Source organism: Coturnix japonica, chromosome 4 (genome assembly GCF_054131305.1).
Source record: "Coturnix japonica strain WE chromosome 4, WE-NBRP24, whole genome shotgun sequence".
Lineage (NCBI taxonomy): Eukaryota > Metazoa > Chordata > Aves > Galliformes > Phasianidae > Coturnix > Coturnix japonica.
The window spans coordinates 4397216-4419723 of NC_140666.1; the positions used below are offsets into that span (position 1 = coordinate 4397216).

At 46.3% G+C, this 22508-nt stretch overlaps 2 protein-coding genes across 2 annotated transcripts in view; one reads left to right on the plus strand and one right to left on the minus strand.

The window, feature by feature from the left end:
• The window catches only part of LOC146760911 (uncharacterized), a 96265-nt gene that overhangs the window by 63390 nt on the left and 10367 nt on the right, over positions 1–22508 (minus strand). The gene's annotated exons all lie outside the window — the stretch shown is intronic.
• On the plus strand, positions 13003–17061 carry LOC146760912 (hydroxysteroid dehydrogenase-like protein 2). Its single transcript, XM_085545949.1, has 4 exons — positions 13003–13078; positions 15533–15679; positions 16237–16365; positions 16742–17061. The coding sequence occupies exons 1-4, from the start codon at positions 13003–13005 to the stop codon at positions 16852–16854; spliced, it is 465 nt and encodes a 154-aa protein (XP_085402075.1). The 3' UTR covers positions 16855–17061.

The following is a 22508-nucleotide window of genomic DNA, read 5'->3' on the forward strand; positions in this document are numbered from 1 at the left end:
TAGATCAGACCCACATCTGCCCCACAGCAACTCCTGCCCCATAGATCTGACCCACAAGAGCCCCAAAGAAGCTCCTGCCCCATAGATCTGACTCACGCCTGCCCCACAGCTGATTTGCCTCTTAGATCTGACCCACATCAGCACCAGAGAAGCTACTGCCCCATAGATCTGACCCCCCACAGCCTTACAGCTGATCCTGACCCAAAGATCTAACCCACAGCATCTCCTGCCCCATTGATATGACCCTCATCAGACACACAGCATCTCCTGCCCCATATATATGACCAACATCTGCCCCAAAGCAGATCCTGCCCCATAGATCTGAACCAATTAATCCCCAGAGCACCTTCTGCCCAATAGATCTGACCCTAATCAGCCCTACAGCAGCTCCTGCCCCATAGATCTGAACCACATCTGCCCAACTGCAGCTCCTGCCCTATAGATCAGACCCACATCTGCTTCACAGCAGCTCCTGCCCTACAGATCTGACCCACATGTGCCCCAGAGCAGCTCCTGTCCCATACATGAGCCCCACAGCAGCTCCTGCCCCATAAATCTGACCCACATCTGACCCAGAGCAGCTCCTGCCCCATAGATCTGAGCAACATCATCCCCACAGCAGCGTCTCCCCATTAATCTGACCCACATGTGCCCCAGAGCATCTCCTGTCCCATAGATCTGCCCCACAGCAGCTCCTGCCCCACAGATCTGATCCACATCAGCCCACAGCAGCTCCTGCCACATAGATCTGAGCCACAGCAGCTCCCGCCCCATAGATATGAACCATATCTGCCCCACAGCAGCTCCCGCCCCATAGATATGAACCATATCTGCCCCACAGCAGCTCCTGCCCCATAGATCTGACCCACAGCAACCCCACAGCAGCTCCTGCCCCGTAGATCTGACCCACAGCAGCTCCTGCCTCAATAGATCATACCCCAATTAGCCCCACAGCAGAACCTGTCCCATAGACCTGACCCACATGTACCCCACAGCTGCTCCTGCTCCATAGATCTGACCCTCATCAGCCCCACAGCAGCTCCTGCCCAATAGATCAGTCCCACCTCTACCCCACTGCAGATCCTTCCCAATAGATCTGACCCACATCTGCCTCACAGCAGCTCCTGCCCTATAGATCTTACCGCAATCAGCCCCACAGCATTTCCTGCCCCATAGATCTGACCCACATCTACCCCACAGCAACTCTGGCCCCATAGATCTGACCCACATGTGCCCCACAGCAGCTCCTGCCCCATAGATCTGACACACATATACCCCAGAGCTGGTCCTGCACAATAGATCTGACCCCAATCAGCCCTACAGCAGCTCCTACCCCATATATCTTACCCACAGCAGCTCCACAGCAACTCCTGCCCCATAGATCTGATCCACATGTGCCCCACAGCAGCTCATGCCCCATAGATCTGACCCACATCTGCCCCACAGCTGCTCATGCCCCATAGATCAGACCCACATCTGCCCCACAGAAGCTCCTGCCCCATAGATCTGACTCACATGTGCACCAGAGCAGCTCCTGCCCCAAAGATCTGATCCACATGTGCCCCACTGCATCTCCTGCCCCATACATCTGACCCACAACAGATCCTGCCCCATAGATCAGACCGACATCTGCCCCACAGCAGATCCTGCCCAAATGATCTATCCCCCATCAGCCCCACAGCATCTCCAGCACCATAGATCTGACCCACATCTGCCCCACAGCAGTTCCTGCCCAATAGATCTGACCCCCCTCAGCCCCACAGTTCTGACCCACATCTACCCCACAGCAACACTGGCCCCATAGATCTGACCCACATGTGCCCCACAGCAGCTCATGCCCCATAGATCTGACACACATGTGCCCCACAGCAGCTCCTGCCCCATAGATCTGACCCCCCTCAGCACCACAGCACCTCCTGCCCCATAGATCTGATCCACATCTACCCACCTTTGAAGTACTTTGGTCCTTCTCTGCCAGTCGATCGCTGCAGCATCTGGTTGTCTCCTGCTCAACACTCTGTCCTACATCCCTCCTACACAGGCCAGAAACCAAGGCACAGAAAGTATAAAGGATCCACAAGGGTCTGGGGCGTCTTCCCTGCTGGAACAGCAATGGAGGACACAAGACCACAAGAAGCCAGATTCAGGCAGAGAAGCTTGAGGGTGCAGCCATCTGCATTAAGGTTGCTATGGTTTGGCGTTGCAAATACTACTCTGCCTGACTGGGGCAGGGCAGGCTTACGCAAGTGTTTAAGCAGACGTCTTTCTGGTCCTGTAGGAAGCAGCAGGTCTGAATTAAAAGGAGCAATGAGGCAAGGAGTGCCCTGAGCTTGTTTCCTAAATAGAAGGCAGTGTGGGACAATTTGAGGAACAGGAATTCAACTACTGTAATGCAGAGCACTATTTTTGTCGCCTTCCAGCAGTCACCGATTAATGGAAGATTCTTGTTCTTCCCAGACTCCACTGTTGGTAACTCACATCTACAGCCTCTCTGGGCAGCCTGTGCCATTGCCTCACCACCCTCTGTCTGAAAAAGTTTCCCCCTAGTATCTAACCTAACATGTAGCCTAATTCTCCTCTCTTTATTCACAGGAGATGTGCTCTAGACCTCTAATTATCATTCTGACCTTCCTCTGGAGCTAATCCAGAAGCTCTGCACCTTTCTTGTGCTGTGGGCTCCAGATCTGGACACAGTACTGCAGATGGGGACTCATGAAGGCAGAGTGGAGGGGAGCAAGAGCCTACTTCTCCATGCTGCCACTTCTCTGTGGATACAGTTGGTCTTCCAGACTGCAAGCACACACTGCTGGTTCATGTCCATCTTTTTGTCCACCAGAACCTCCAAATCGTTCTCCACATTTCTTCCATGAGGAACAGCTCCATGATCTTCCCAGGCACAGAGGTAAGGCTCACTGGCCTGTAGTTTCCCATGTGATTTCCTTCCTGCCTTTCTAAAAACTGGGAGTGATGTTTCCCTTTTCCAGACCCCAGGGACTTCTCCTGCCTTCTTCTGACAGCCATGACTTTTCAAATACGGTGGAGAATGGCTGGGTGAGCGTATCAACCAGCTCCCTCATGACTCTGGGAAGCATGTCATCCTGCCCCATGGACTTGGACATATCCAGTCTTATGAGGAGGTCTTGGACTTGCTCGTCTCTTACAGTAGGAAGGATTTTGCTCCCCTGGTGTCCACCTAAATGTTCAGAGACATGAATGTCATTCACTTTCTAGGCTCTTCTTGTGGCTCCTTAAAGTCCAAGAAGTCTCATTTTCAGCTCTCCTTACGCTTTTACCACACAAAGTAACCTGTTCCAGTTGCTTTCTCTTGTGGAAGGACAAAGGAGATTGACAGTGCACCATAAGTCAGAATATAAACTGCTGCTATGCAGAAAATATTTCTGATTTCTTCAGTATTTGTCTGGAAGACAAAGCTCATAGAAAAATGTTCTAAAGTGTGAAGAACGAGCCCCTTTCAGGACTGAAAATGACTTCTGCTTTAGATGAATAACATGAATGTCTTACAGGCAAAAAATACTAATCTGGAAAATATGAAATAGGAGTCAGAAAAGTTCCTGATGAGCTGCACATGAAGAGTATGGCAGAGTTTCCTTAGGGTAACCATCTTCTTTATTACCCTACAGGAATGGGTAACAAGGGCAGGAGTATGGTTCATCATTCCCTTCTTAGTTTGATGGCAGCTCCCTCTTTGTGCTGGGAAGGTAAATAATGATGGGAGAGACCCCTGGGTTTTGGTGGGACATGAAATATCTGTGGTCACAGCAGGTATGTGTCAGCTGTCACAAGGCAGACATACACAGGTAATGCAGGGTAAATTAAACGAGAGCCTGTACAATGAATATGATTAAAAACTGTGTAATAACAGCTCAACAAGAAAACCACTTGAAAGAAAGCAGGGGATCTGGCAGTGTGAATATATGCTAATTATAGAATGGATATTTGGCTGACGTCAGTAAGAATGTGCAATGTGTAATTTTTATGTGTCAGATAAGTACAATAGGCTGTTTTCTATGTTTAAGAAACCCTGACACTTGGGTCTCCAGGCTGTCTCCCCAAGTTATTCCCTAGTGTGCTTCACAACACTAAGAATGTGGAACTGGATCATTCTCTTAGCCCTCTTGCGTTGCTAAGTGTGAGATCCTCTGTTCAGAATTGGATTAGCTATCAATGAGTGATGCACAGATGCTATGGCAGACCCACAGTCCTTCCACTTCTGCCCTCCTACTGCTGACCTGTGAGCGCAGATGTACTGTTCTATAAGATGCTTTAGAGAGCTCAGGCTTAGCCAGTTGCTGCACCCACAGAAAGGCAGAGGGAAGGGCTGAAAGTCTGTGGTGACAAAGCTGGGCTGCTGAGGGGCTGATTTTCAGTTCTGTCACAGAAATCCCAGGGCCATTTGCAGTCCTTCAGGCAACTGCCCATTTGTAATAGGCTGACAAACTTGTCTTGTGCGTCACATCTGTTCAGGCTGCAGAATTCTTGGAGCAGGGTTCATTTCCTATGGAGAAAACCTCACTCTGTTTGGGTCTCTCCCTTTCTACAAAGAAAGGAAAATGACAGCAATCAAAATGATAAACACAAACATAGGACATTGCTTAGTTAGGATGTGTTTAACAGTCAACAGCAGTGTAACACTTATTCCTCAGGCAAAGAAAATAAGAAAACGAGCCATCTGGGCTTGTCTCTTCCCAGTTTTGAATGAGGCAACAGCATTAATCTTTTATTCCCTCCATTTTGGGCCTGGTAAACTTGGAGTTCTGAGAGATGTGGTTTTTGGTGAATAGATGTGGCCTTCAGTATTCTCCTTTTACTCCAAAGTCTGAATCTCTGCATTCCCCCATATCACATTAATGCTTTCTTTCCCCCTCCCCCCTCCCTATAAATAAATAAATAAATAAAAACAAAAATTGATAATAATAAAAAAGCAAGCTCTCAGCTTATGAAGAAATAGCTGACAACAACCTTCTGGACAAAGCGTTTTTATGGAGTACAGTTCATATTTATAGGGAAAAAAGATCCAGAACTTTGTGCTCTGTAGTCTCCCAGTACCATATCCCACACATGCTAACACACCCTTAGGACAAAGATTACAACTGGAAATAATGATGTGGCAGTTATCCTCCACCCTGATAAAACTTCATCCATTGATGAAAAAGGTGTGTTCCACAAACTAGTGCTCATGCCATGTGGTTCCTATCAGTGGGAGAAAGTAAGGGGGAAAGCTAGAAGGTACTGTTCACATTAAGGAAATACAAGAGAAGATTTTTTTGTTTTCCTGTACAGAGGTTGCCTTGCTTAAGCTTTATTCTGCTATGGAGGAAATGCATACACTTTTCTTCCTCATTTTCCCTTGCTAACAGAGGGAAAAGTCTGACAAGAAGAGTTATTGTCACCTTCCTCATCCTTACTACTTGCTGACACTGGAGAAGAAAATCCTCTGGGGACTACATGGCTTTGTTTCTTGGCTGTCTACTGTGCAGTTGTCCCTTCTCTTCACTTTCTCATTTCCTTAAGGTAACATCAAGCTGATGTGTGCAGCCCACCAATAAAAGTCTGTGGAAGTAAGCCTTTCTCAGGAGGTGCTGTGCTACTGTCCTCACTCATTTGCAAAGTTCCCTCTCCATTCTTTAGCATAATCTCCAGGTGGGAATGGCAGGAGGCAGTTACAGAAGGAACTGCCAGACCCCAAAGCAGAGCTGGTGCAGGAGGGTACCACACAGCCATGACTTCAGGTTGGGAACTCAGAAGACCATCATACTTGAGCAATGAAGAGTCCCTTTAAATAATGAGATGTGCAGAAACACCAATGAGTAGAGAAATAAAAAATCTGGCCTTTTCAGTTTATCATATTGGCTTATAAGTTGTGAGAAATCTATGCTAGTTCTTTGAGAGGGACAGATTTTGTTTCTCTACTTTTCAGCTTACATTTGCACCACTGAGTTACTGATGGAAAAGGAATGTTACCTATAACAAAGATAAGCTTTATCTACTGATTGCTTTAAATAAACCCTCATTCCTTTCAGCTTTCACAGCTTGTAGTCTGTTAATCCCGTCAATCATTGACTTTAAATGTAGGAAATATGTAGTAAATGCATGTCAAGCTCTCTCAGCGTGTGTCAGAGAATCCAGCCACGAGCCTAAGAACAAGTAGGGGCCCTAGCCTTAAAAGAAACTGGGGGTGGGGAGTCAAACCACATTTGGGCCACCATCACAATAAATAAAATCCAGGCAAAATATGGGTGAACCATGGGCTGACAGATCAGCCTCAAAGGGTTAAAGTAAAGGGGTCAGCCAGGTTGGATGGCCCTGTTCTAACCTGACCTGCTGGGTAGCAGCGCTCCCATGGCAGGGGTTGGGTGGGCCCTGAGGTCCCTTCCAACCCAACTATTCTGTGGTTCTATGATCCTTGAGAGCCCCTTCCAAATCGGGATATTCCGTGATTCAATCTCGTGTGCTGAGCGCTCCCTCTGCTGGCACACACACATAGCTGGATTTTTCCCTACTCAGGCTGGGAAAAAAACGTGCCAGTGGAGCTGATGAAATGAAAGAGGTCATCGAAACAGAGCCCGTGGGGACTTGAAGGCTGAGCTTACCTTTTCTTCTTGGTACAGTTAGCGATCAGCGTCGTTCATTACCTTCAGCACCATGCAGATAGCGCCTGTATTTTACACAGGCCTTAGAGCTGGTTTTCTTTCACTTATTAACTGGAACGGCCAGTAAAAGAATCTGAAGTTTTTCTTCAGTTTCTGATAACAGGGCAACAAGTTTGTTTAGTCACTTCTTTTTTACATTTGCTGTGACCTGAGGAACGGATTTATAAGCAGAGCATTTCTACACTCATGTAAAAATCCTGTGGAATGCAAATGTCCAGAAGAATTTTAGCACCCACTGTGGGGTTTGTCCTTACAGTGCAGAGCAGACTGGCACATTGTTCAGCCTTGTCTGTTTAGAGCATAAAGTCCAAGAATGGCACCACATGAAAATTTGTAATGCAAGGATCAAGTACCCCTCATAGTCAGCACCATCAGCTCCCACAATATCCCACAGCACAGCACTGAGGACCTGAGTGGAAGGTGGTGGGATACCTGTCTATGTTCCCATGATGCTGCCTCTAGGACACATGCTCATCCCTGGATAAGCAGTATAGCATAAACACATCATCAGAAAACAAAGATTCCATCTTTCTGTTTTTCCTTGTCTATTGCTACTGAATTTCTTGTTCCATTGGGCTCGAATCCATAATGGCTTATTTATGGATATGACAGTCCTGTCCTCTCTCCCCTCTAAACATGTGTACAACCACACAAGCAGCCAGACACAGCCCTGACACAGTTGCCATTCACAATCACTATCCCCCAGGGCAGCACAGTAAGCTTTCATCCCACAGGATGAACTACTGCTTTAATGGAGAGGGGAAAACACAGGGGGCAGCCAGAGACAGCTTTGTTCTGCTCTGGATGCATCTCCAGCAAAATCACGTTCAGTTAGGTGGCATACATCTCACAGTAACAGAGGGCAGTTTGCTATCTGCAGAAAAGGTGAAAACCAAAAGAAGTATTATTCACAAAACATAAAGAAATACTGTTATATGTCTTCTCTTTGAGTCATTATACACAGTCATTACAGAAAAAATGTTCTCCTTGCTGGGCACTGCAGCAGGATTTAGTTACGTCTTCTCTTAGAGATCCACATCTTATTCATGCTTACACCATGTCAAGTCAAAATGAGGACGGGCATTTTGTAGATGCGTGGTATGAGAGGCCAATATTCTGTTAGTAATGCTTCCCTCCCAAGGTTTGAAGGCAGCACCTTTTCCAGCCTCATTTCAAATACTGCATCACATTTAAATCCCAGCTTTTCTAACACAGATGCAATGTTAGGAAGCCATGTGAGGAAAGACAGGGATGGCTTTAAGTCTCTAAATAAGAAGAAAGAGAATCATCATCAAGGAGGCTGACTGACTGAAAAAGAATGTGCTTTTCCAGGCCATTTCTGAAGGTACAGCTGAGGGCTAACCCATAACAGTTACTTTACTTGTTGAATAACATTTTTATGTATGTGTTTTATGTTTTGCTTTTTGTCACTTTGCCTCATGTTTAATTGCTCTGTTCCAAAGTTTTGCTGAAGGGAACTGAGGAATGATTTGAATGGCAGTAAATGTGGATATCACAGATCCAAAACATGGCCAGAACTCAACATTGTAAAAGCTGCGATTTGACCCTCGCTCAACAAATACTTTGTACATTTAAACAGGCAAAAAAAGAACCAGCTTTAAACTGAGATGAAACCACAGATCAGAGATGAACATTTCATTAAATACTGGACAAAGCAGTAGAAACTCTTGCTCTCTTCTTGTTTGCAGATCATGAGAGTTCAGAAAAGCCCATGGAATTATATCTGATTTATAATCTGATTTATAAGCAGCACTGCATTGAGACAAGATGGGGATGAAAGGACAGAGCACAGCTCTGGTGAAAAGGGCTGGGCATCACCTTGGGGTGATCATTGTGACTCCATGTTGGGAGTGGCCGAAGCCCCCATCACAAACACGTGCCATCACAATGACACCCCATCAGAACCCCCAGGGTGTTCAGAAGGATTTCACTTGCCGAGTGGCACAGCGAAAACCGCTTTGTCGCAGAAATGTCTGCAAGGACAAACTTCAATTGGACTGAGCAAAGACGCTCCCACCCTGCAAGAGGTGGTCAAGGATCGGCTCGTGATGCTGCTCACTCCCATGTCCGTCTTTAGCAATTGAAAATCTCCTGTACCTTGCTGTCTTTCAAGCGCAAGGTGATAACAACTGACTCTTCTCCTTTGCCTTTTGCAGCCTCTCGTCAACTGGAACCCAGACTTCGGAGGAGAGAGCTCTCGGCTCCTCGAGCAGCGCAGGCCGAGATCTGCCCGGAGAAGGAGAGCCGAGACGGGCCCCTGCTGCTGCTCCTGCTGCTGCTGCTGCTCCTGCTCCCGCAGGGGCTGCCTGCAGGCAGCGGGTCCGGCAGCCGGCACCCAGGCGGCTGCAGCCAGGGGACCCCGGCCTCCCAAGCGCCGAAGGAGAAACCGCAGCCGACGCCGAGCTCGAGCCTCTTACAGCCGGCCAATGCGTGCTGCAGCAGCTTGGGGAATGAACCAGCCTCTGGACCCGTCCCTGCTGCCACCAAACAGCGGCTGGAGCCCTGGAGACATTTCTACTTCCTTGTCGTTCACCGCTTCATCTTACATGGGAGACAGCTTGCCACGCAACCCAGCACTGCAGGAACTTCCCTGGCGCCCAAGAGAGCAAGAGCAGCGTGCTCCTGAGGCCGGCCTGCTTTTGCACTCCTTATTGCTCACGGTGAACATACAGCATGAAGTCACGGTGATGCCAGAGGAGTGGGAGCCTTGGGAGGACCCGCAGCGCCCACCTTTCACCAGCTCTGTCTGGGTAGAGGAAGGCTGCTGGCTGCGCACTGATGAAGATGACAGTGATGAAGATGACGAGTGAGCGCCCTGCAGTGGGGTCATGTCGGCGCCCGCATAGTGGCCCAAGGTGGTAGTGGATAGACCGATAGTTATAAGGACAGGTTGTTTCAATAATAAATCGTTTCAGTTGTCACTTCAGTTTGGTCATTCAGTCCTTTCCTTGAGTGCGAGATCTCAGATGCGATTTTAATTTTGTCAGTGAAAACGTGCAAGGCTTTGGCTTGGTTGAACGAGGTGTACTCCCGCAGGGAACTCATCCCGATACTTCCATCACCCGCCCCTCATCCCGCCCCGCTCGGCCCTGGCTCCGCCCGGCTCCCCGGGCCGCGGCTGCGCGGAGGGCGGTGTGAGCGGGGAGTGCGTCCCGTGCCGAGCCGACAGCCGCCCCATGGCCGTGCCGCCATGCTGCCCAACACTGGGTAAGGCGACCTGGGCTTTCCTCCTTCCTTCGGCGGGGCCGCGAGCTCCGAGCCACAGGAGCTGCCAGGGCAGAGCTGGGGCCGGGGCCGGGGCCGGGGCCGGGGCCGGGCAGAGGGACAGACGCGTGCTCCGCAGCCCCTTGAGGGCGATGGGACGCGGGGTGGAGGCCGCGGCCGGGCACGGTGGCCCCGGAGCGGCTGGGTCGGACCCGGAGTCCCGCTCAGTGCTGTTTGCTCACGGGCCGAGCTGTGTGCACGTCCAGAGGGCAAAGTGCGGCTGTGGGTGTGCTGTGGAATCTGAATTGAGTGACTGCTGCGGCGTTATTTCTGCGCTGCTAATGAACGGGGACATACGTTGACCTTATTCGTTCCCGTGTGTTGCAAGCAGTAGTCATGAGATCCTGTACGAGTGCAGAAAGTGCCCACGGTGCAGCCTGTGGGCTGCCCTGGTTGCAGCCGTGCCTGCTGCAAAAGGAGCCCACCTGCATGATTCTAACTCCCTGAACCTGTCCAGTTAACATTTCTCTTACCCCTTAGGCTGTTCAACCATCCAGACTATTATGTATTTACTTGGATACAAAAGTATTTTGAGAGATGGTAATGAAAGCCTTGCTAATGTGAATGGTGTCAGCTGTTATCACTTTGGCCTCAAATCCTTTCATTCTATCACAGAAGTCAATCAGGTTCACCAGGCTTGATTTTACCTACTGAGATTGATGATGCATTGGAACATGCTGCCCAGGGAAGTGGTGAAGTCACCATCCCTGGTGATGTTCAGGAAGGGTTTAGATGTGGCACTGAAGGACATGGTTTAGTGGCCATAGTGGGGATGGGTTGAAGGTTGGACTATATTGTCTTTTCCAACCTTCCAAGTTCTAAGATTACCTCTCATCTGTGGCTAGTTTCTCATGTCCTGGTAAACCATGTTCCTAAGCAAGGCACTACCAGTGTCTGCTCTCACTGAATCACCCATGCCACTCAGCAACGCCTTTCCCTTGTTCATGCTCTTCCTACCCACATTATAGCAGATAAACAAGTTGCCACTGGCTTCCCTTGCAAGTCTCAGCTGCAGGTGAACTTTGGTTCTCCTCACACTGTGCTGATATGCTCATGCAATATTCCCAGTTCCTTTTTATCTCACTGGTGCTTCCACTCTGTGTGACACCTTTGTACACAGGGGCTCAGTCACAAGTCGTTTGCACAGCTGTGTCAGCCTGCTGGTTGGTTGGACAGACTTGTGGGGATTTATTGGGTTAAATGCAGTTACTTGCAAACTGAGTTTTACTGTGAAAGCCTTAAGGAAAATCATGGTCATTTTTGAAAATCTGATTTTTGGCTCTTGTCTTTGGCACCCTGCATTGGGATTGTGATCCTGGACTTTGCCTTTACAGCGTGTTGAGCTACTGGTCCTCTGTGTTCAGAGGGCCAAAAGAATTAAATTACAGAGAGCTGCACTGAGTATCAAAACGTTAGAATTGGTTGGTTTTGTTGTTTTTAGAAGTCACTCCTTTTCTGCTTTTGGAGAATGCAGCAGTTCTGTTGTGGGCAGCCTTGGATTATTGTACAAAAAGTCTTCAGTGGTGGTGAAAGGCTTATATTTCCAAGAACGTTCTGCAGGTAAGAGTTAAGAGTTTTTCATAGGATTTCTTAATACTACACCATGTTTTCTATTCCCAATAGAGATAGGAAGGCAAAATCTTTTTTTCTCTATGCTTCCACATTTGATTTGATAGCGATAAAGCTCATTGCTGTCTTTTTAAATAGAAATTATCTTTGAGGAGTGAAGGAGGCCCCAATTGCGTCTTTGGGCTAGAACATATGTTGCTCATCTTAAACCTGTGGATTATCTTTTAAACTTCAACACTTGGAACATGGTTAAACTCCTCTTGCAGGTCCATGTTCCTTCTCTGCAACATCCCCTTCTCAGAGTATACAAAAAGGATTTACAACGTGCTTTTTTCCTTTTTTTTTTCCCTCCCCAATTCAATACTCATGTAAAAGGGTCAGTTTGTATCTGAAGGGGGTGGTAGGAGCTGGGAGAGTTTCTGTACTCTAGGAAGATGATGCTTTGACCCCAGAAAGTTGATTTTTCCGTGACTTACATCCTTCAAAAGTAAAATTCTATGTGTAGACTAAATATGTATCCTACTAAATATGGGATTTTTGTGTGCTTTTTGTAGCCTACACAATTTGTAAATATGGCATGTCCATGTGTGTCTTGGGAATGGCAGAAGAATTTAAAGGAGAAGTTGCTGTCAATGCTTTATGGCCTAAAACAGGTGATTATTTTGAATTGTTGTGTTTTGTCCTATACAGGTGGTCTTATTTAGGACTGATTCAGAACACCGAGCACTTCTATGTATTTTTTTGTGATCAAAGATGTTGTGTGGGTATTGGCTTTCTTTCCTAGTTCTCACTGTTGCCTTCCTGTTTTCACTTAAACTTGCCTTCAGCCTGAGCACATTCTGCTTTTTCTCCTGTCTTGTCACTGCTCCTTTCAACATGACTCAAACTTTGGTTTGCACACCATCCCTGAGTAGTATTGGACATTTATGTTAATATTTAGAATCCCCAGCTAGTTAGATTGCCAGGAAATAGATGAAGCTGACAAGATATGTACCTCTGTAGATGTAAAAAAAAAAAAGTTTTGGCTGAGTGGGAAATCAATTGCTTCTTCACACAACCATCCAACACTTCTTGCAAGTCACAGCACACTGAAGGGCCGCATAGCAGAAAAATAACTTGGTGTGCCCATCTTATACTAGCTCCAGTTTATTGTCCATGGGTCAGTGAGGACCAGGGCTGCTGTTGAAGGTTTGGTAGCTGCTGAACAAAGAGACCAGTGTCTTGAAAGCATTAGAAGCAGCAAGTGAGCTTTCAAAATTTGTATGTATCGGTGTTTCCTTGATGAAAACTGTTCATGTTCTGAAGTATAAAAGTTTGTAATGTTCAGTCTAGGAAGAAAAATGTTGTTTTGAAAGGTTTATCTGCCAAAACAAAAGTTAACTACTTTAGAGAGTGAGAGAGGTGACTTCTGTAGTATCTACATTACAATTACAAAGTTTTTAATTTAAAGAACATCATATATATGTGATCAGCTTCAATGCTGGAGATTAACACTGTGCTAGTATGGTTCTATTGGTTCATCCAGCTCCTTGAAACAAGAAAATATGCTGATAGTGAGATGTTATGAGCTCTCGATTTAACTAAAAGTGAAAGAGGTAGCCTGCCAAAAGGATGTAAGAGTGTGAATGAGTAGTAGAGGTACTGCAGGGTCAAAGTGGAAGATGCTGTATGTATGAATTAATGGAAAACCAGCAGCACTTTGTATGAAATAGATGGAAGGATGTGCAGATTGCAGGACAGTAGATGGTTTTTCATATCAGTCTTTGCCCATAGTTTTGCTATATTTAGAACAATAATAATTGGCTGTAATGTGAAAGTAGAGGAGCATAAGCCAGGAAAAGTTTGAGTTTGTGCTATTGGGTTTCTCATCTTTAACTTAGAGTCACTTTGTTATCTCACAAGTTATTGTGGGGCTAAAATTGAGATTTTCAGTATGGTAATGGCTGCAGAAAATGTTAATTGCTGATGCACGTTCACTTTGAGAAAGATAGTTGTCCTGTTAGTTTTTCATGTCCTGAATAAAGCCAGAGGAAGTCTTTGTGTGGAAAGTATTGATAGAAGCATTGAATAATATGAATATTACAAGGAGTTCTTCCCTTTATTCCTCTTTTGGTTCCTTTAATACTTTTCAAGTAAGGGAATCTTTACACTTTGAGGATTGTTTGCTGGTTGACCATTCTTCGCTGGTTGATGGTATTTCACAGTTTAGTCTTCTCATGATTTACTTTCATGTGAGAGGAGAATAAAGTTTATGCATTTGCCAAAGAGATGAGTATGTGATGTCATTAGTGTTAAACTTGTAATTTCCTGTCCTCTGAATTTTCCAGCCATACATACAGCTGCTATGGATATGCTGGGAGGATCCGGAATAGAGAAGCAGTGCAGAAAAACTGACATAATTGCAGATGCTGCATATTGCATTTTAACAAAGCCGAAAACTTTCACTGGAAACTTCATTATTGATGAAGTTCTACTGAGAGAAGAAGGCGTTAAGGATTTTGATGTCTATGCAATTGCACCAGGTAAAAGAGATCTTTAAAATGAGAAGTTTGCCAAGGAAGGAAGGCCATATGGGGAATATGGATATATTCCTTTGACTCAGTCAAAAGATGCTTTGCCTCACGTTTGAGAATGTGGATTCTGGGAAAGCACATAATAGTCCACTGAGGCTCTAATAATCAATGCCTATATATATTAAAATATATATATATATATATATATATATAAATATATATATATATATATATATTAAACCCATTAGCAAAAAGAAAATAGACCTGCACCACAAGCGCATGTATTACTATTTACCAAATAGTGAGATAGTGTTTCTTCATCTTCAGATGTTTCTGACTGAATTTGTAAGAGGCTTCTGGGTCTGATTTTAAATGTACCAGAACCTAAACATGTCACCTCGTCTTCTTTCAACCTGTAGTTCATTTACTGGTAAATTGAGGTGCTGTTGCCTTCAGAATGGATTCCTGTTTGTGCTGTTCACCCTTACTTGGGCTTACTGTTATTGTTCAACTCCCCTTTAGGTCACCCCCTGATGCCTGACTTCTTCTTGGATGCTGAAACTGACATGACAGCCACATAATCAGAAGGCCGTGGAAGGGCAACCTCTGCATGTACATGTCGATTATTTGTGATGATAATGAATGCCTCCTCTATTTCAAGTTACTTTTGGACTACATTCAAGCTATGTGGCAAAATCTCTTGTATTTGGGCTGTTTGATTTATGGAAGTGACTTTAGTGTCTGCAACTTTCACAGTTCATAATCAGCACCTTGTTTTGAACAACCTTTTTGCTTTTTACCACCAGAGTTAAGTGGTATGAAGATTATGAGTAAATATTGCTGTAAAAAAATCACAAGCAATCAGCATATTTTGCAGGAGTGTTACATCTTTCTTGCAGTGTGAGAACTTGAGAAGCTTCTATTCCTACATGAAGTTCTCACAGTCGTACATGATGTGAATGTCTACAAGATGAAATAGAGAAGTTGGTTTTTTACAAAAGAATCAGGTTCACTTTTTCAGAATAGTGATGTTTCTATTGGAGGGCAAATAGGAATACTGAATATGTTTTATAGGAGTGCCAAAACAAATATAGGAAAGAAAGAGGCTAAGTTTGAAAAGAGCCCAGTTCCCTTGAAAATACTATTTGTGAGTGCGCACTTAGACTTTTCTGCCAGGAACTGATACTGCCAACTGCCCAGATCTCCAACACAGTAGCAATTCACTGAGTAGAATAATTATTTCCTGATACACTGACCTTCTGCATGGCTTTTAGGGGCTGCTAAGCATTACATGCCTTATAAATTGCAAATGCTCTTTCTTAATGTTAAATGAGCACATTCACTGCAGTGTAGAAAGTTGCTGATTAAAGTAGTGAATTGATTCACACCTTAGAAGCATTTGCAGAAGAACTGCTGAAAACATATATATTCTTAGAAATATAAGTGAGATAGAGCGTTCCAGCATTTTACAGAGAATCCATCTGTTTCTTTTAGGTGCTTCACAGGCATCAGGTGGAGCCAAGCTTAATAAAGAATCAGCTTCAGCGGGGCCTGTAGCAGAAACATTCAGAGTTATTCAGGGAGAACTCAATAAAGAAATAGTGAAATCCACGCAGGGCGTCTTTCAGTTTGAATTGTCAGGTAAGACCATCACTTGTAAAATTCTCAAATGCTCACTTTTCTAGCAAGTGTCAGTCTGTATTTTCACATGTAAATACTTGTCTTTTATAACTGGTCTAGGAACAGGGACATCTTTGGGTGTGCTCTATAACATGCTGCCTTTCAGAGCCAACTTCAGCACATGTGGGATTTACCCTGCTGCTGTTGTCACAGGGAGACGCTTTCTGCATCAGCAGCATGTGCTGCTCTTTTGGGGACTGTGGTGTGTTTTCCTGGTGTTTCATTTCTGCTGTGTCACCCTGCTGGCCGTGCTGCACAGGGTCAGCATGGTAGTTCTGTTCCAAACCCCTGCTGCCTCCAGCTCCACCAGCAGCCACTGCCTTGTCCCCTGACACTGTGGCACTGTGGGGCATCTGCTGGGGCTGACCTTGTCTGCACAGAGAGCGCGGGGCAGCTTCTGGCACAGCACCTCCAGCATGTCTAGCACGAAGATGGGAGAGAAAAGCAGGCGGGGGTAGCAAAGGGCAGGGCACATCAGTCCTTGTGGTGCTGCCACAGGTTCTCCCAGTTCCACTCAGGTGATGAAGGAGGCACTTGGTACCTTGACCTGAAAACCAGCAGTGGGAGTGCTGGGTTTGGGAAGCCTCCTGCAGCAGCTGATGTTGTGATGAGCATGTCGAGTGGCGACTTTGTGAAGATGTTCACTGGTGAGTAACAAACGGGTTTGGCAGAACCGAGGCAGCTACTGGTGGCAGGAAACATCTTGCTGATGGATGAGCTGACAGGCTCACCTCTCTTTGTGGTCTTGGAATTGGATGAGCTGTAGCTGGAAGTGCGTGGCCTTTAAATTCCCTTCCAACGTAAGTCACTCTGTGAGTCCATGATTTTATAATAAAAATATCTACTGCTTTGTTCAGTAGCTATTGAACTTTTCAGAGCGTAGCTTCAGAAAGCATCCAGTCAATCTGTTGAACCTCTTTTCTGATGCTTTTACAGTAGAACTTGGTAGCAAAGTAACTACTATATGATATCGCAATCTCCAGTTCCTTTCCTTTTCCTGATGATTCTGTGTCTTCTTTTTAGGTAAACTAAAGCCAACCATGGCCTTCATGTCAGGAAAATTAAGGATTAAAGGTAACATGGCACTAGCATTGAAGCTAGAGAAGATGCTGACGCAGTTTAATGCTAAACTGTGAGGGAGAAGCTGTACCAGCAGAACATCCAGCCTTTCTTTTATAATAGCAATGCTACATTTTAAAACGATAATCTACTTTTTTCTCTTTTTTTGTGTGTATAACAACTGTGGATAAAATGCTGATCTGTTAGAGAAGATCTAATTTAGTTTTATTAAGACTGAAAGGTGTTTGTGATTAAACAATTCCTTCTTGAGAATACTTCTATTATGTAACTGGTGTTTTCCTTTCTTACACTCCTTTGGAGCAATGCAACACACCTGAAGTGGGTTTTCTTTTACATATTTGCTTGCATGCGTGCATGTCCCATAAGAAGTCTGGGAGGAGCAAATATCACCTTGCAGATCTTCACACAAACACACCCCCAGCCCAGACTGCCACAAACAAGGTAATCCCTCCCACAGCACCTGCGTGCAGCACCAGAAGGTTTAAACTACAACATGTTTACAGGCACATCACCTTCCCTCTTTAGCATGGAAAGAATGGAAACTCATGAGAAAAAGCACAAATGCTCTCTAAGGGGACAAGAGCACAGATCCTCCTCCTGGTTCAAGAGCACGTGCAAAGCCAGAGGTAGCAACCTCACAGTGTTGCCAACAGAACTGCTCAAAATGTAGGGCATTTTACTCCTAAGTATGTAGAGAATATTTCAAGACTTAGAATTTATTTTCTAACTCGTGCAATGGTCAAATAGTTTATAGTCTTCAAAGCCTGTGCTCAAACAAAATTATTTGTGCTGTAAAGGTTCCATCCCTGTTGAATTCTGGTAATAATACAGAGAATGTTGAATTCATTTATGCACTCTGCAGTCCCAGCGCCATGAAAAACATGAACGAACTTTCCTTTTGAGGTGACAGCTTGCCTGTGGCTGTGTGGTTGTTCCCACACTTGGCTACATTATGCAATACTGTATGTGTAATGCTGGTTGCAGCAGTGCAATCAGGAAGTATGCCTTAGGATTGCCAGGGCTGTTACATCTGGAAGGAGATGTAAGCAGATGTGGCTTGTTCTCATCTAGATAACATGAAGAGTATTGAGGGGATAGTGCAAGAAAAAGAATCTTTCAAAAGCAGTCAAACAAGTGCTTTGCTGCATGACCTGAAAGGGTGATGGTACCAGATTGTCTTGGTGTGAGCACATGGTAAGATTTTTGTGTTAATAACTAAAGACCGTTAGATACGCTGCTGTTCTCTGAGCTGAATAAACATCAGCTGGCGGTACCTCATGTATGAGCAGAGGATGGGTGAGAAGGTGGTGTGTTTGGAAACTGGGGGTGGCTGGGATCTAGAAGATGCAGAGTGAGCTGACAAAAGGTAAAGGTTGAAAACAAAATGGGAAAAGAGTTTTGCCAGTTCCTCAGCCGGTGACCCTCCTGAGAACTGAGAGTGGGGAAAAATTAATCAGATGAAATTCCAGCTCCCTCCCTTGAAGACTGACAACGATTTTAGAGGCACATGTTCATGTTGGACTACACCTCTTTTCCCCTATGAATAAAAAACCTTGCTGCCTCAAAAAACAGGGCACCTTACCCTTCTTTGATCCAGTCTTGCTCAGATCTGGAGGAGCTGGAGAGAGCTGCAGCATAAGTATTCACATATAGTAGTACTGTTAAGCACAACCTGTAGGTGACAGCAGGGCAGCAGCACCTGCAGTGCTGTGGGCTGCTCATGGGTGTGTTGCTCAATTCTATGCAGCTGGGAGCTGCTTGCAAAATGCTGAATGTGCTGTGACCAGCACAGTGCAGAGCTTTTACTCTATCTCACTTTCTGCCTTCCCTCGGAATAATGCACCTACTCTATCACAATTGCATTTGTGTAAAAATGAATATTTGAAACCCTGTTCTTTTGGTTACTCAGCTGATCTCCATTCCCTTGTTAGCAGTCCTGTGTTTTTTTATGGCTTGCACCATCATTAGTCATCTGCCTGTGCTATAAGATTCTCCTTTATCTCTCGTTTGCCTACGCCATATTCAAGCATTTCCAGGAAAAGCTCAGGGTATTGAAATATCCTTGAGTGGTCTAAGTATTCTTTCAGAATATAGGAGGAAGGAATGTGCTTTAAGCACCCGCATCTAAGTAGCTTCTGCTACTCTCATAAATTAGATCTAATCCAACACCTGTGAATAACAGCTCCCCTCTGCTTTATAGTTTAGCTGTGCTTTTGGAAACCTTAATTGTGAGTATTGTGTGAGAAACAATTGATGCAATTACATTTGCTGGAAAGAATAACGACTGTCACTTCCTTTGGAACAAGAGGAAGTACACCATTTTGTGCTTTTTCTGTCTAATACAACAGCACATGTGAGATAACTAGTGACTAGATCTAAGGGAAGACATGTAATATGTTCTCTCCACAAGTAATTCAGCTTCAGCAGATCCACTGCAGTTACATTTTCTAAGGTACCTCAAACGAGATCAAGGCTTGGCTTTTCAAAAGATGCGTTTGCATGTGGGAGGGAACCTCTGAATGTTGTGCAATGAGCTGCAGCCTCTCTTCAGCCTCTAAATTAATGAAGATCCGTGTAAGTATGTTCAGCACACAATCAAAGTGCTGCCAAAACAGTCCCATTTAATGCAATTATCAGCTACTTTGCACTGTCCGTGCTTTCCCTTTGTTGGCACCTACAACACAATGCTGTCACAAGGGGAGCACGCAGGCACACAGCCCTTGGCAGCCCTTCTACATGATGCTGGGCAGAGGTGAAAATACAAAGAGGCTCAGTGAGGCAGGCAGAGAGTGCCAGTGTCAGGTGCTCAGGTGGGGCTATGGGCATTCTGGGGACCTTCCCTGCCCAGAAAGTGTCTTTTTTGGCTCAGTGAGAGTGTTTTGAAGGCCCTCCAGGAAAGCATGATTTGGGAGTGGAAGATTGGTATGTCATGCTGGTCACACATCCATCCTAGTGCAGAACAGAGAGCATTCATTCACACTCCTACTACTGCTCCTTTAAGCTCTCCTACAGTCTGCAGTTCTGATTTACCAGCAGTCAGCAAAGAAATCATAGCTTCTTCCTACTCATTTGTCTCTAACAGTCAAATAAAACCATTTGTGTCAAACCTTTCTCTCTGTAGCACCTGCTTTGGCCTGGAGGCGTCTCCCTCAGACTCACAGATAAGCATGCTGGCCCTGAAGGATTCCAAACCATGGCTCTCACCACAGCTCCCCTCTCCCCAAGTTGAAACATACCTTTTTACAGTTATAAACTGCATGTAAAGATCATCATACTCGAATAGAATGCACATGTTTTGACTTAGCCAAATGGAACTGTGTGGTAATAGTTACTTGCAAAGAGTTTGCTCTGCTCTCCAAGCCATTTTGAAAGCTGTGTGCCTTGAAGGCCAACTGCTCTGATTTTAATGCCTCTTTTATCCATATTTCTGTGCCTAATTCAGTCATACTGCAAAAGTGAAGGTAGTTATATGGATTTACAGCACCTTTGGGTCTCAGCAGCAGCCTGGAGACGCGAAGCACATGTGCTTGGAGACTCATACTGCCCAAGTGCTCTTTTCTTCACCAAAGGTCCTCTTCCTCAGTTAGAAGGTTCCATGGTGGAGCTGCAGGATCCTTCTTCGGGGAGATTTTATCACCAGAGTGAGGAGATGATTATACAGAATTTGTCCACATGGGTGTGTGTGCATGATGACACTAAGCTGAGTGGTGCAGTTGAAGGAATGCCATTCAGAGGGACCTTGACAGGCTTGAAAGGTGGGCCTGAGTGAACCTAATGAGGTTCAACACGGCAAAGTGCAAGGTTTTGCACTTAGGTTGGAAGAACCCCAGGCACCTGTACAGGCTGGGAGGAGTGGTCCTTGAGAGCAGCTCGGCAGAGAAGGACCTGGGGGTCCTGATGGATGAGAAACTCAACATGAGCCAGCAGTGCGCTCTGGCAGCCCGGAAAGCAAATGGGATCCTGGGCTCCATCAGGAGAGGGGTGATCAGCAGGGATAGGGAGGTGATCGTCCCTCTCTACTCTGCTCTTGTGAGGCCCCATCTGTTGTACCGTGTCCAGGTGTGGAGCCCTCAGTACAAAAAAGACATGGAGCTGTTGGAAGGGGCCAAGAGGTGGGTCACGAAGATGATCAGGGGGCTGGAGCACCTCCCCTATGAGGACAGGCTGAGGGAGTTGGGCTTGTTCAGCCTGGAGAAGAGAAGGTTGCGGGGTGACCTCATTGCAGCCTTTCAATACCTGAAGGGAACTTACTGCCAGGAGGGGAGTAAACTCTTGGAAAGGGCTGATAATAGCAGGACTAGGGGAAACTGATTTAAGTTGAAAGAGGGAAGATTTAGGTTGGACGTTAGGGGGAAAGTTGTTTACTAGGAGAGTGGTTAGGCCCTGAAACAGGCTGTCCAGGGAGGTTGTGGATGCCCCGTCCTTGGGGGTGTTCAGGGCCAGGTTGGACAGGGCCCTGGGCAACCTGATCTAGTAAAGGTGTATGTTTGGTGGCCCTGCCAGGCAGGGGGGTTTGTTCTTCATGATCCATGAGGTCCCTTCCAACCTGGGTCATTCTGTGATTCTGCGATTCTGTGATTCTGTGATCAAATCCCCATCAGCCACACAGCAACTCCTGCCCCATAGATCTGACCCACATCAGCCCCACAGCATCTCCTGCCCCATAGATCCAAACCACATCTGCCCCTTAGGAGCTCCAACCCCATAGATCTGACCGACAGCTGCTCCTGCCACATAGATCTGACCCACATCTGCCCCAGAACAGCTCCCGCCCCATAGATCTGACCCACATCGTACCCACAACAGCTCCTGCCCCATAGATCAGACCCACATCTACCCCACAGCAGCTCCTGCCCCATATATCTTACCAACATCAGCGCCATAGCATCTCCTGCCCCATAGATCTGACACACATCACCCCCACAGCAGCTCCTGCCCCATAGATCTAGCCCCCATCAGACCCACAGCAGCTCCAGTCCCATAGATCTGACCCACATCTACCCCACAGAAGCTCCAGCCCCATAGATCTGACACACATCACCCCCACAGCAGCTCCTGCCCCATAGATCTCAACCACATGAGCCACACAGCAGCTCCTGTCCCACAGATCTGACCAACATCAGCTCCACAGCAGCTCCTTCCCTATAGATCTGACCCACATAAACCCACAGCAGCACCTGTTCCGTAGATCTGACACACATCATCCCCACAACTGCTCCTGCCCCAAAGATCTGACCAACATGATCCCCAGAGCAGCTCCTGCCCCATAGACCTTACCCACATCAGCCGCACAGCAGCTCCTGGTCTATAGATCTGACCCACATGTGCACCACAGCACCTCCTGTCCCATAGATCTGCCCCACAGCAGCTCCTGCCCCATAGATCTGACCCACATCTGCACTACAGCAGCTCCTGCCCCATAGATCTCACTCACATGTGCCCCAGAGCAGATCCTGCCCTATAGATCTGACCCACAACTACCCCACAGCAGCTCCTGCCCCATAGATCTGACCCACACCAGCCCCACAGCAGCTCCTGCCCCATAGATCTGACCCAAATCAGCCCCACACCAGCTCCTGCCCCATAGATCTGACCCACATCAGCCCCACACCAGCACCTGCCCCATTGATCTGACCCACACCAGCCCCACAGCAGCTCCTGCCCCATAGATATGACACACACCTGCCCCACAGCAGCTCCTTCCCTATAG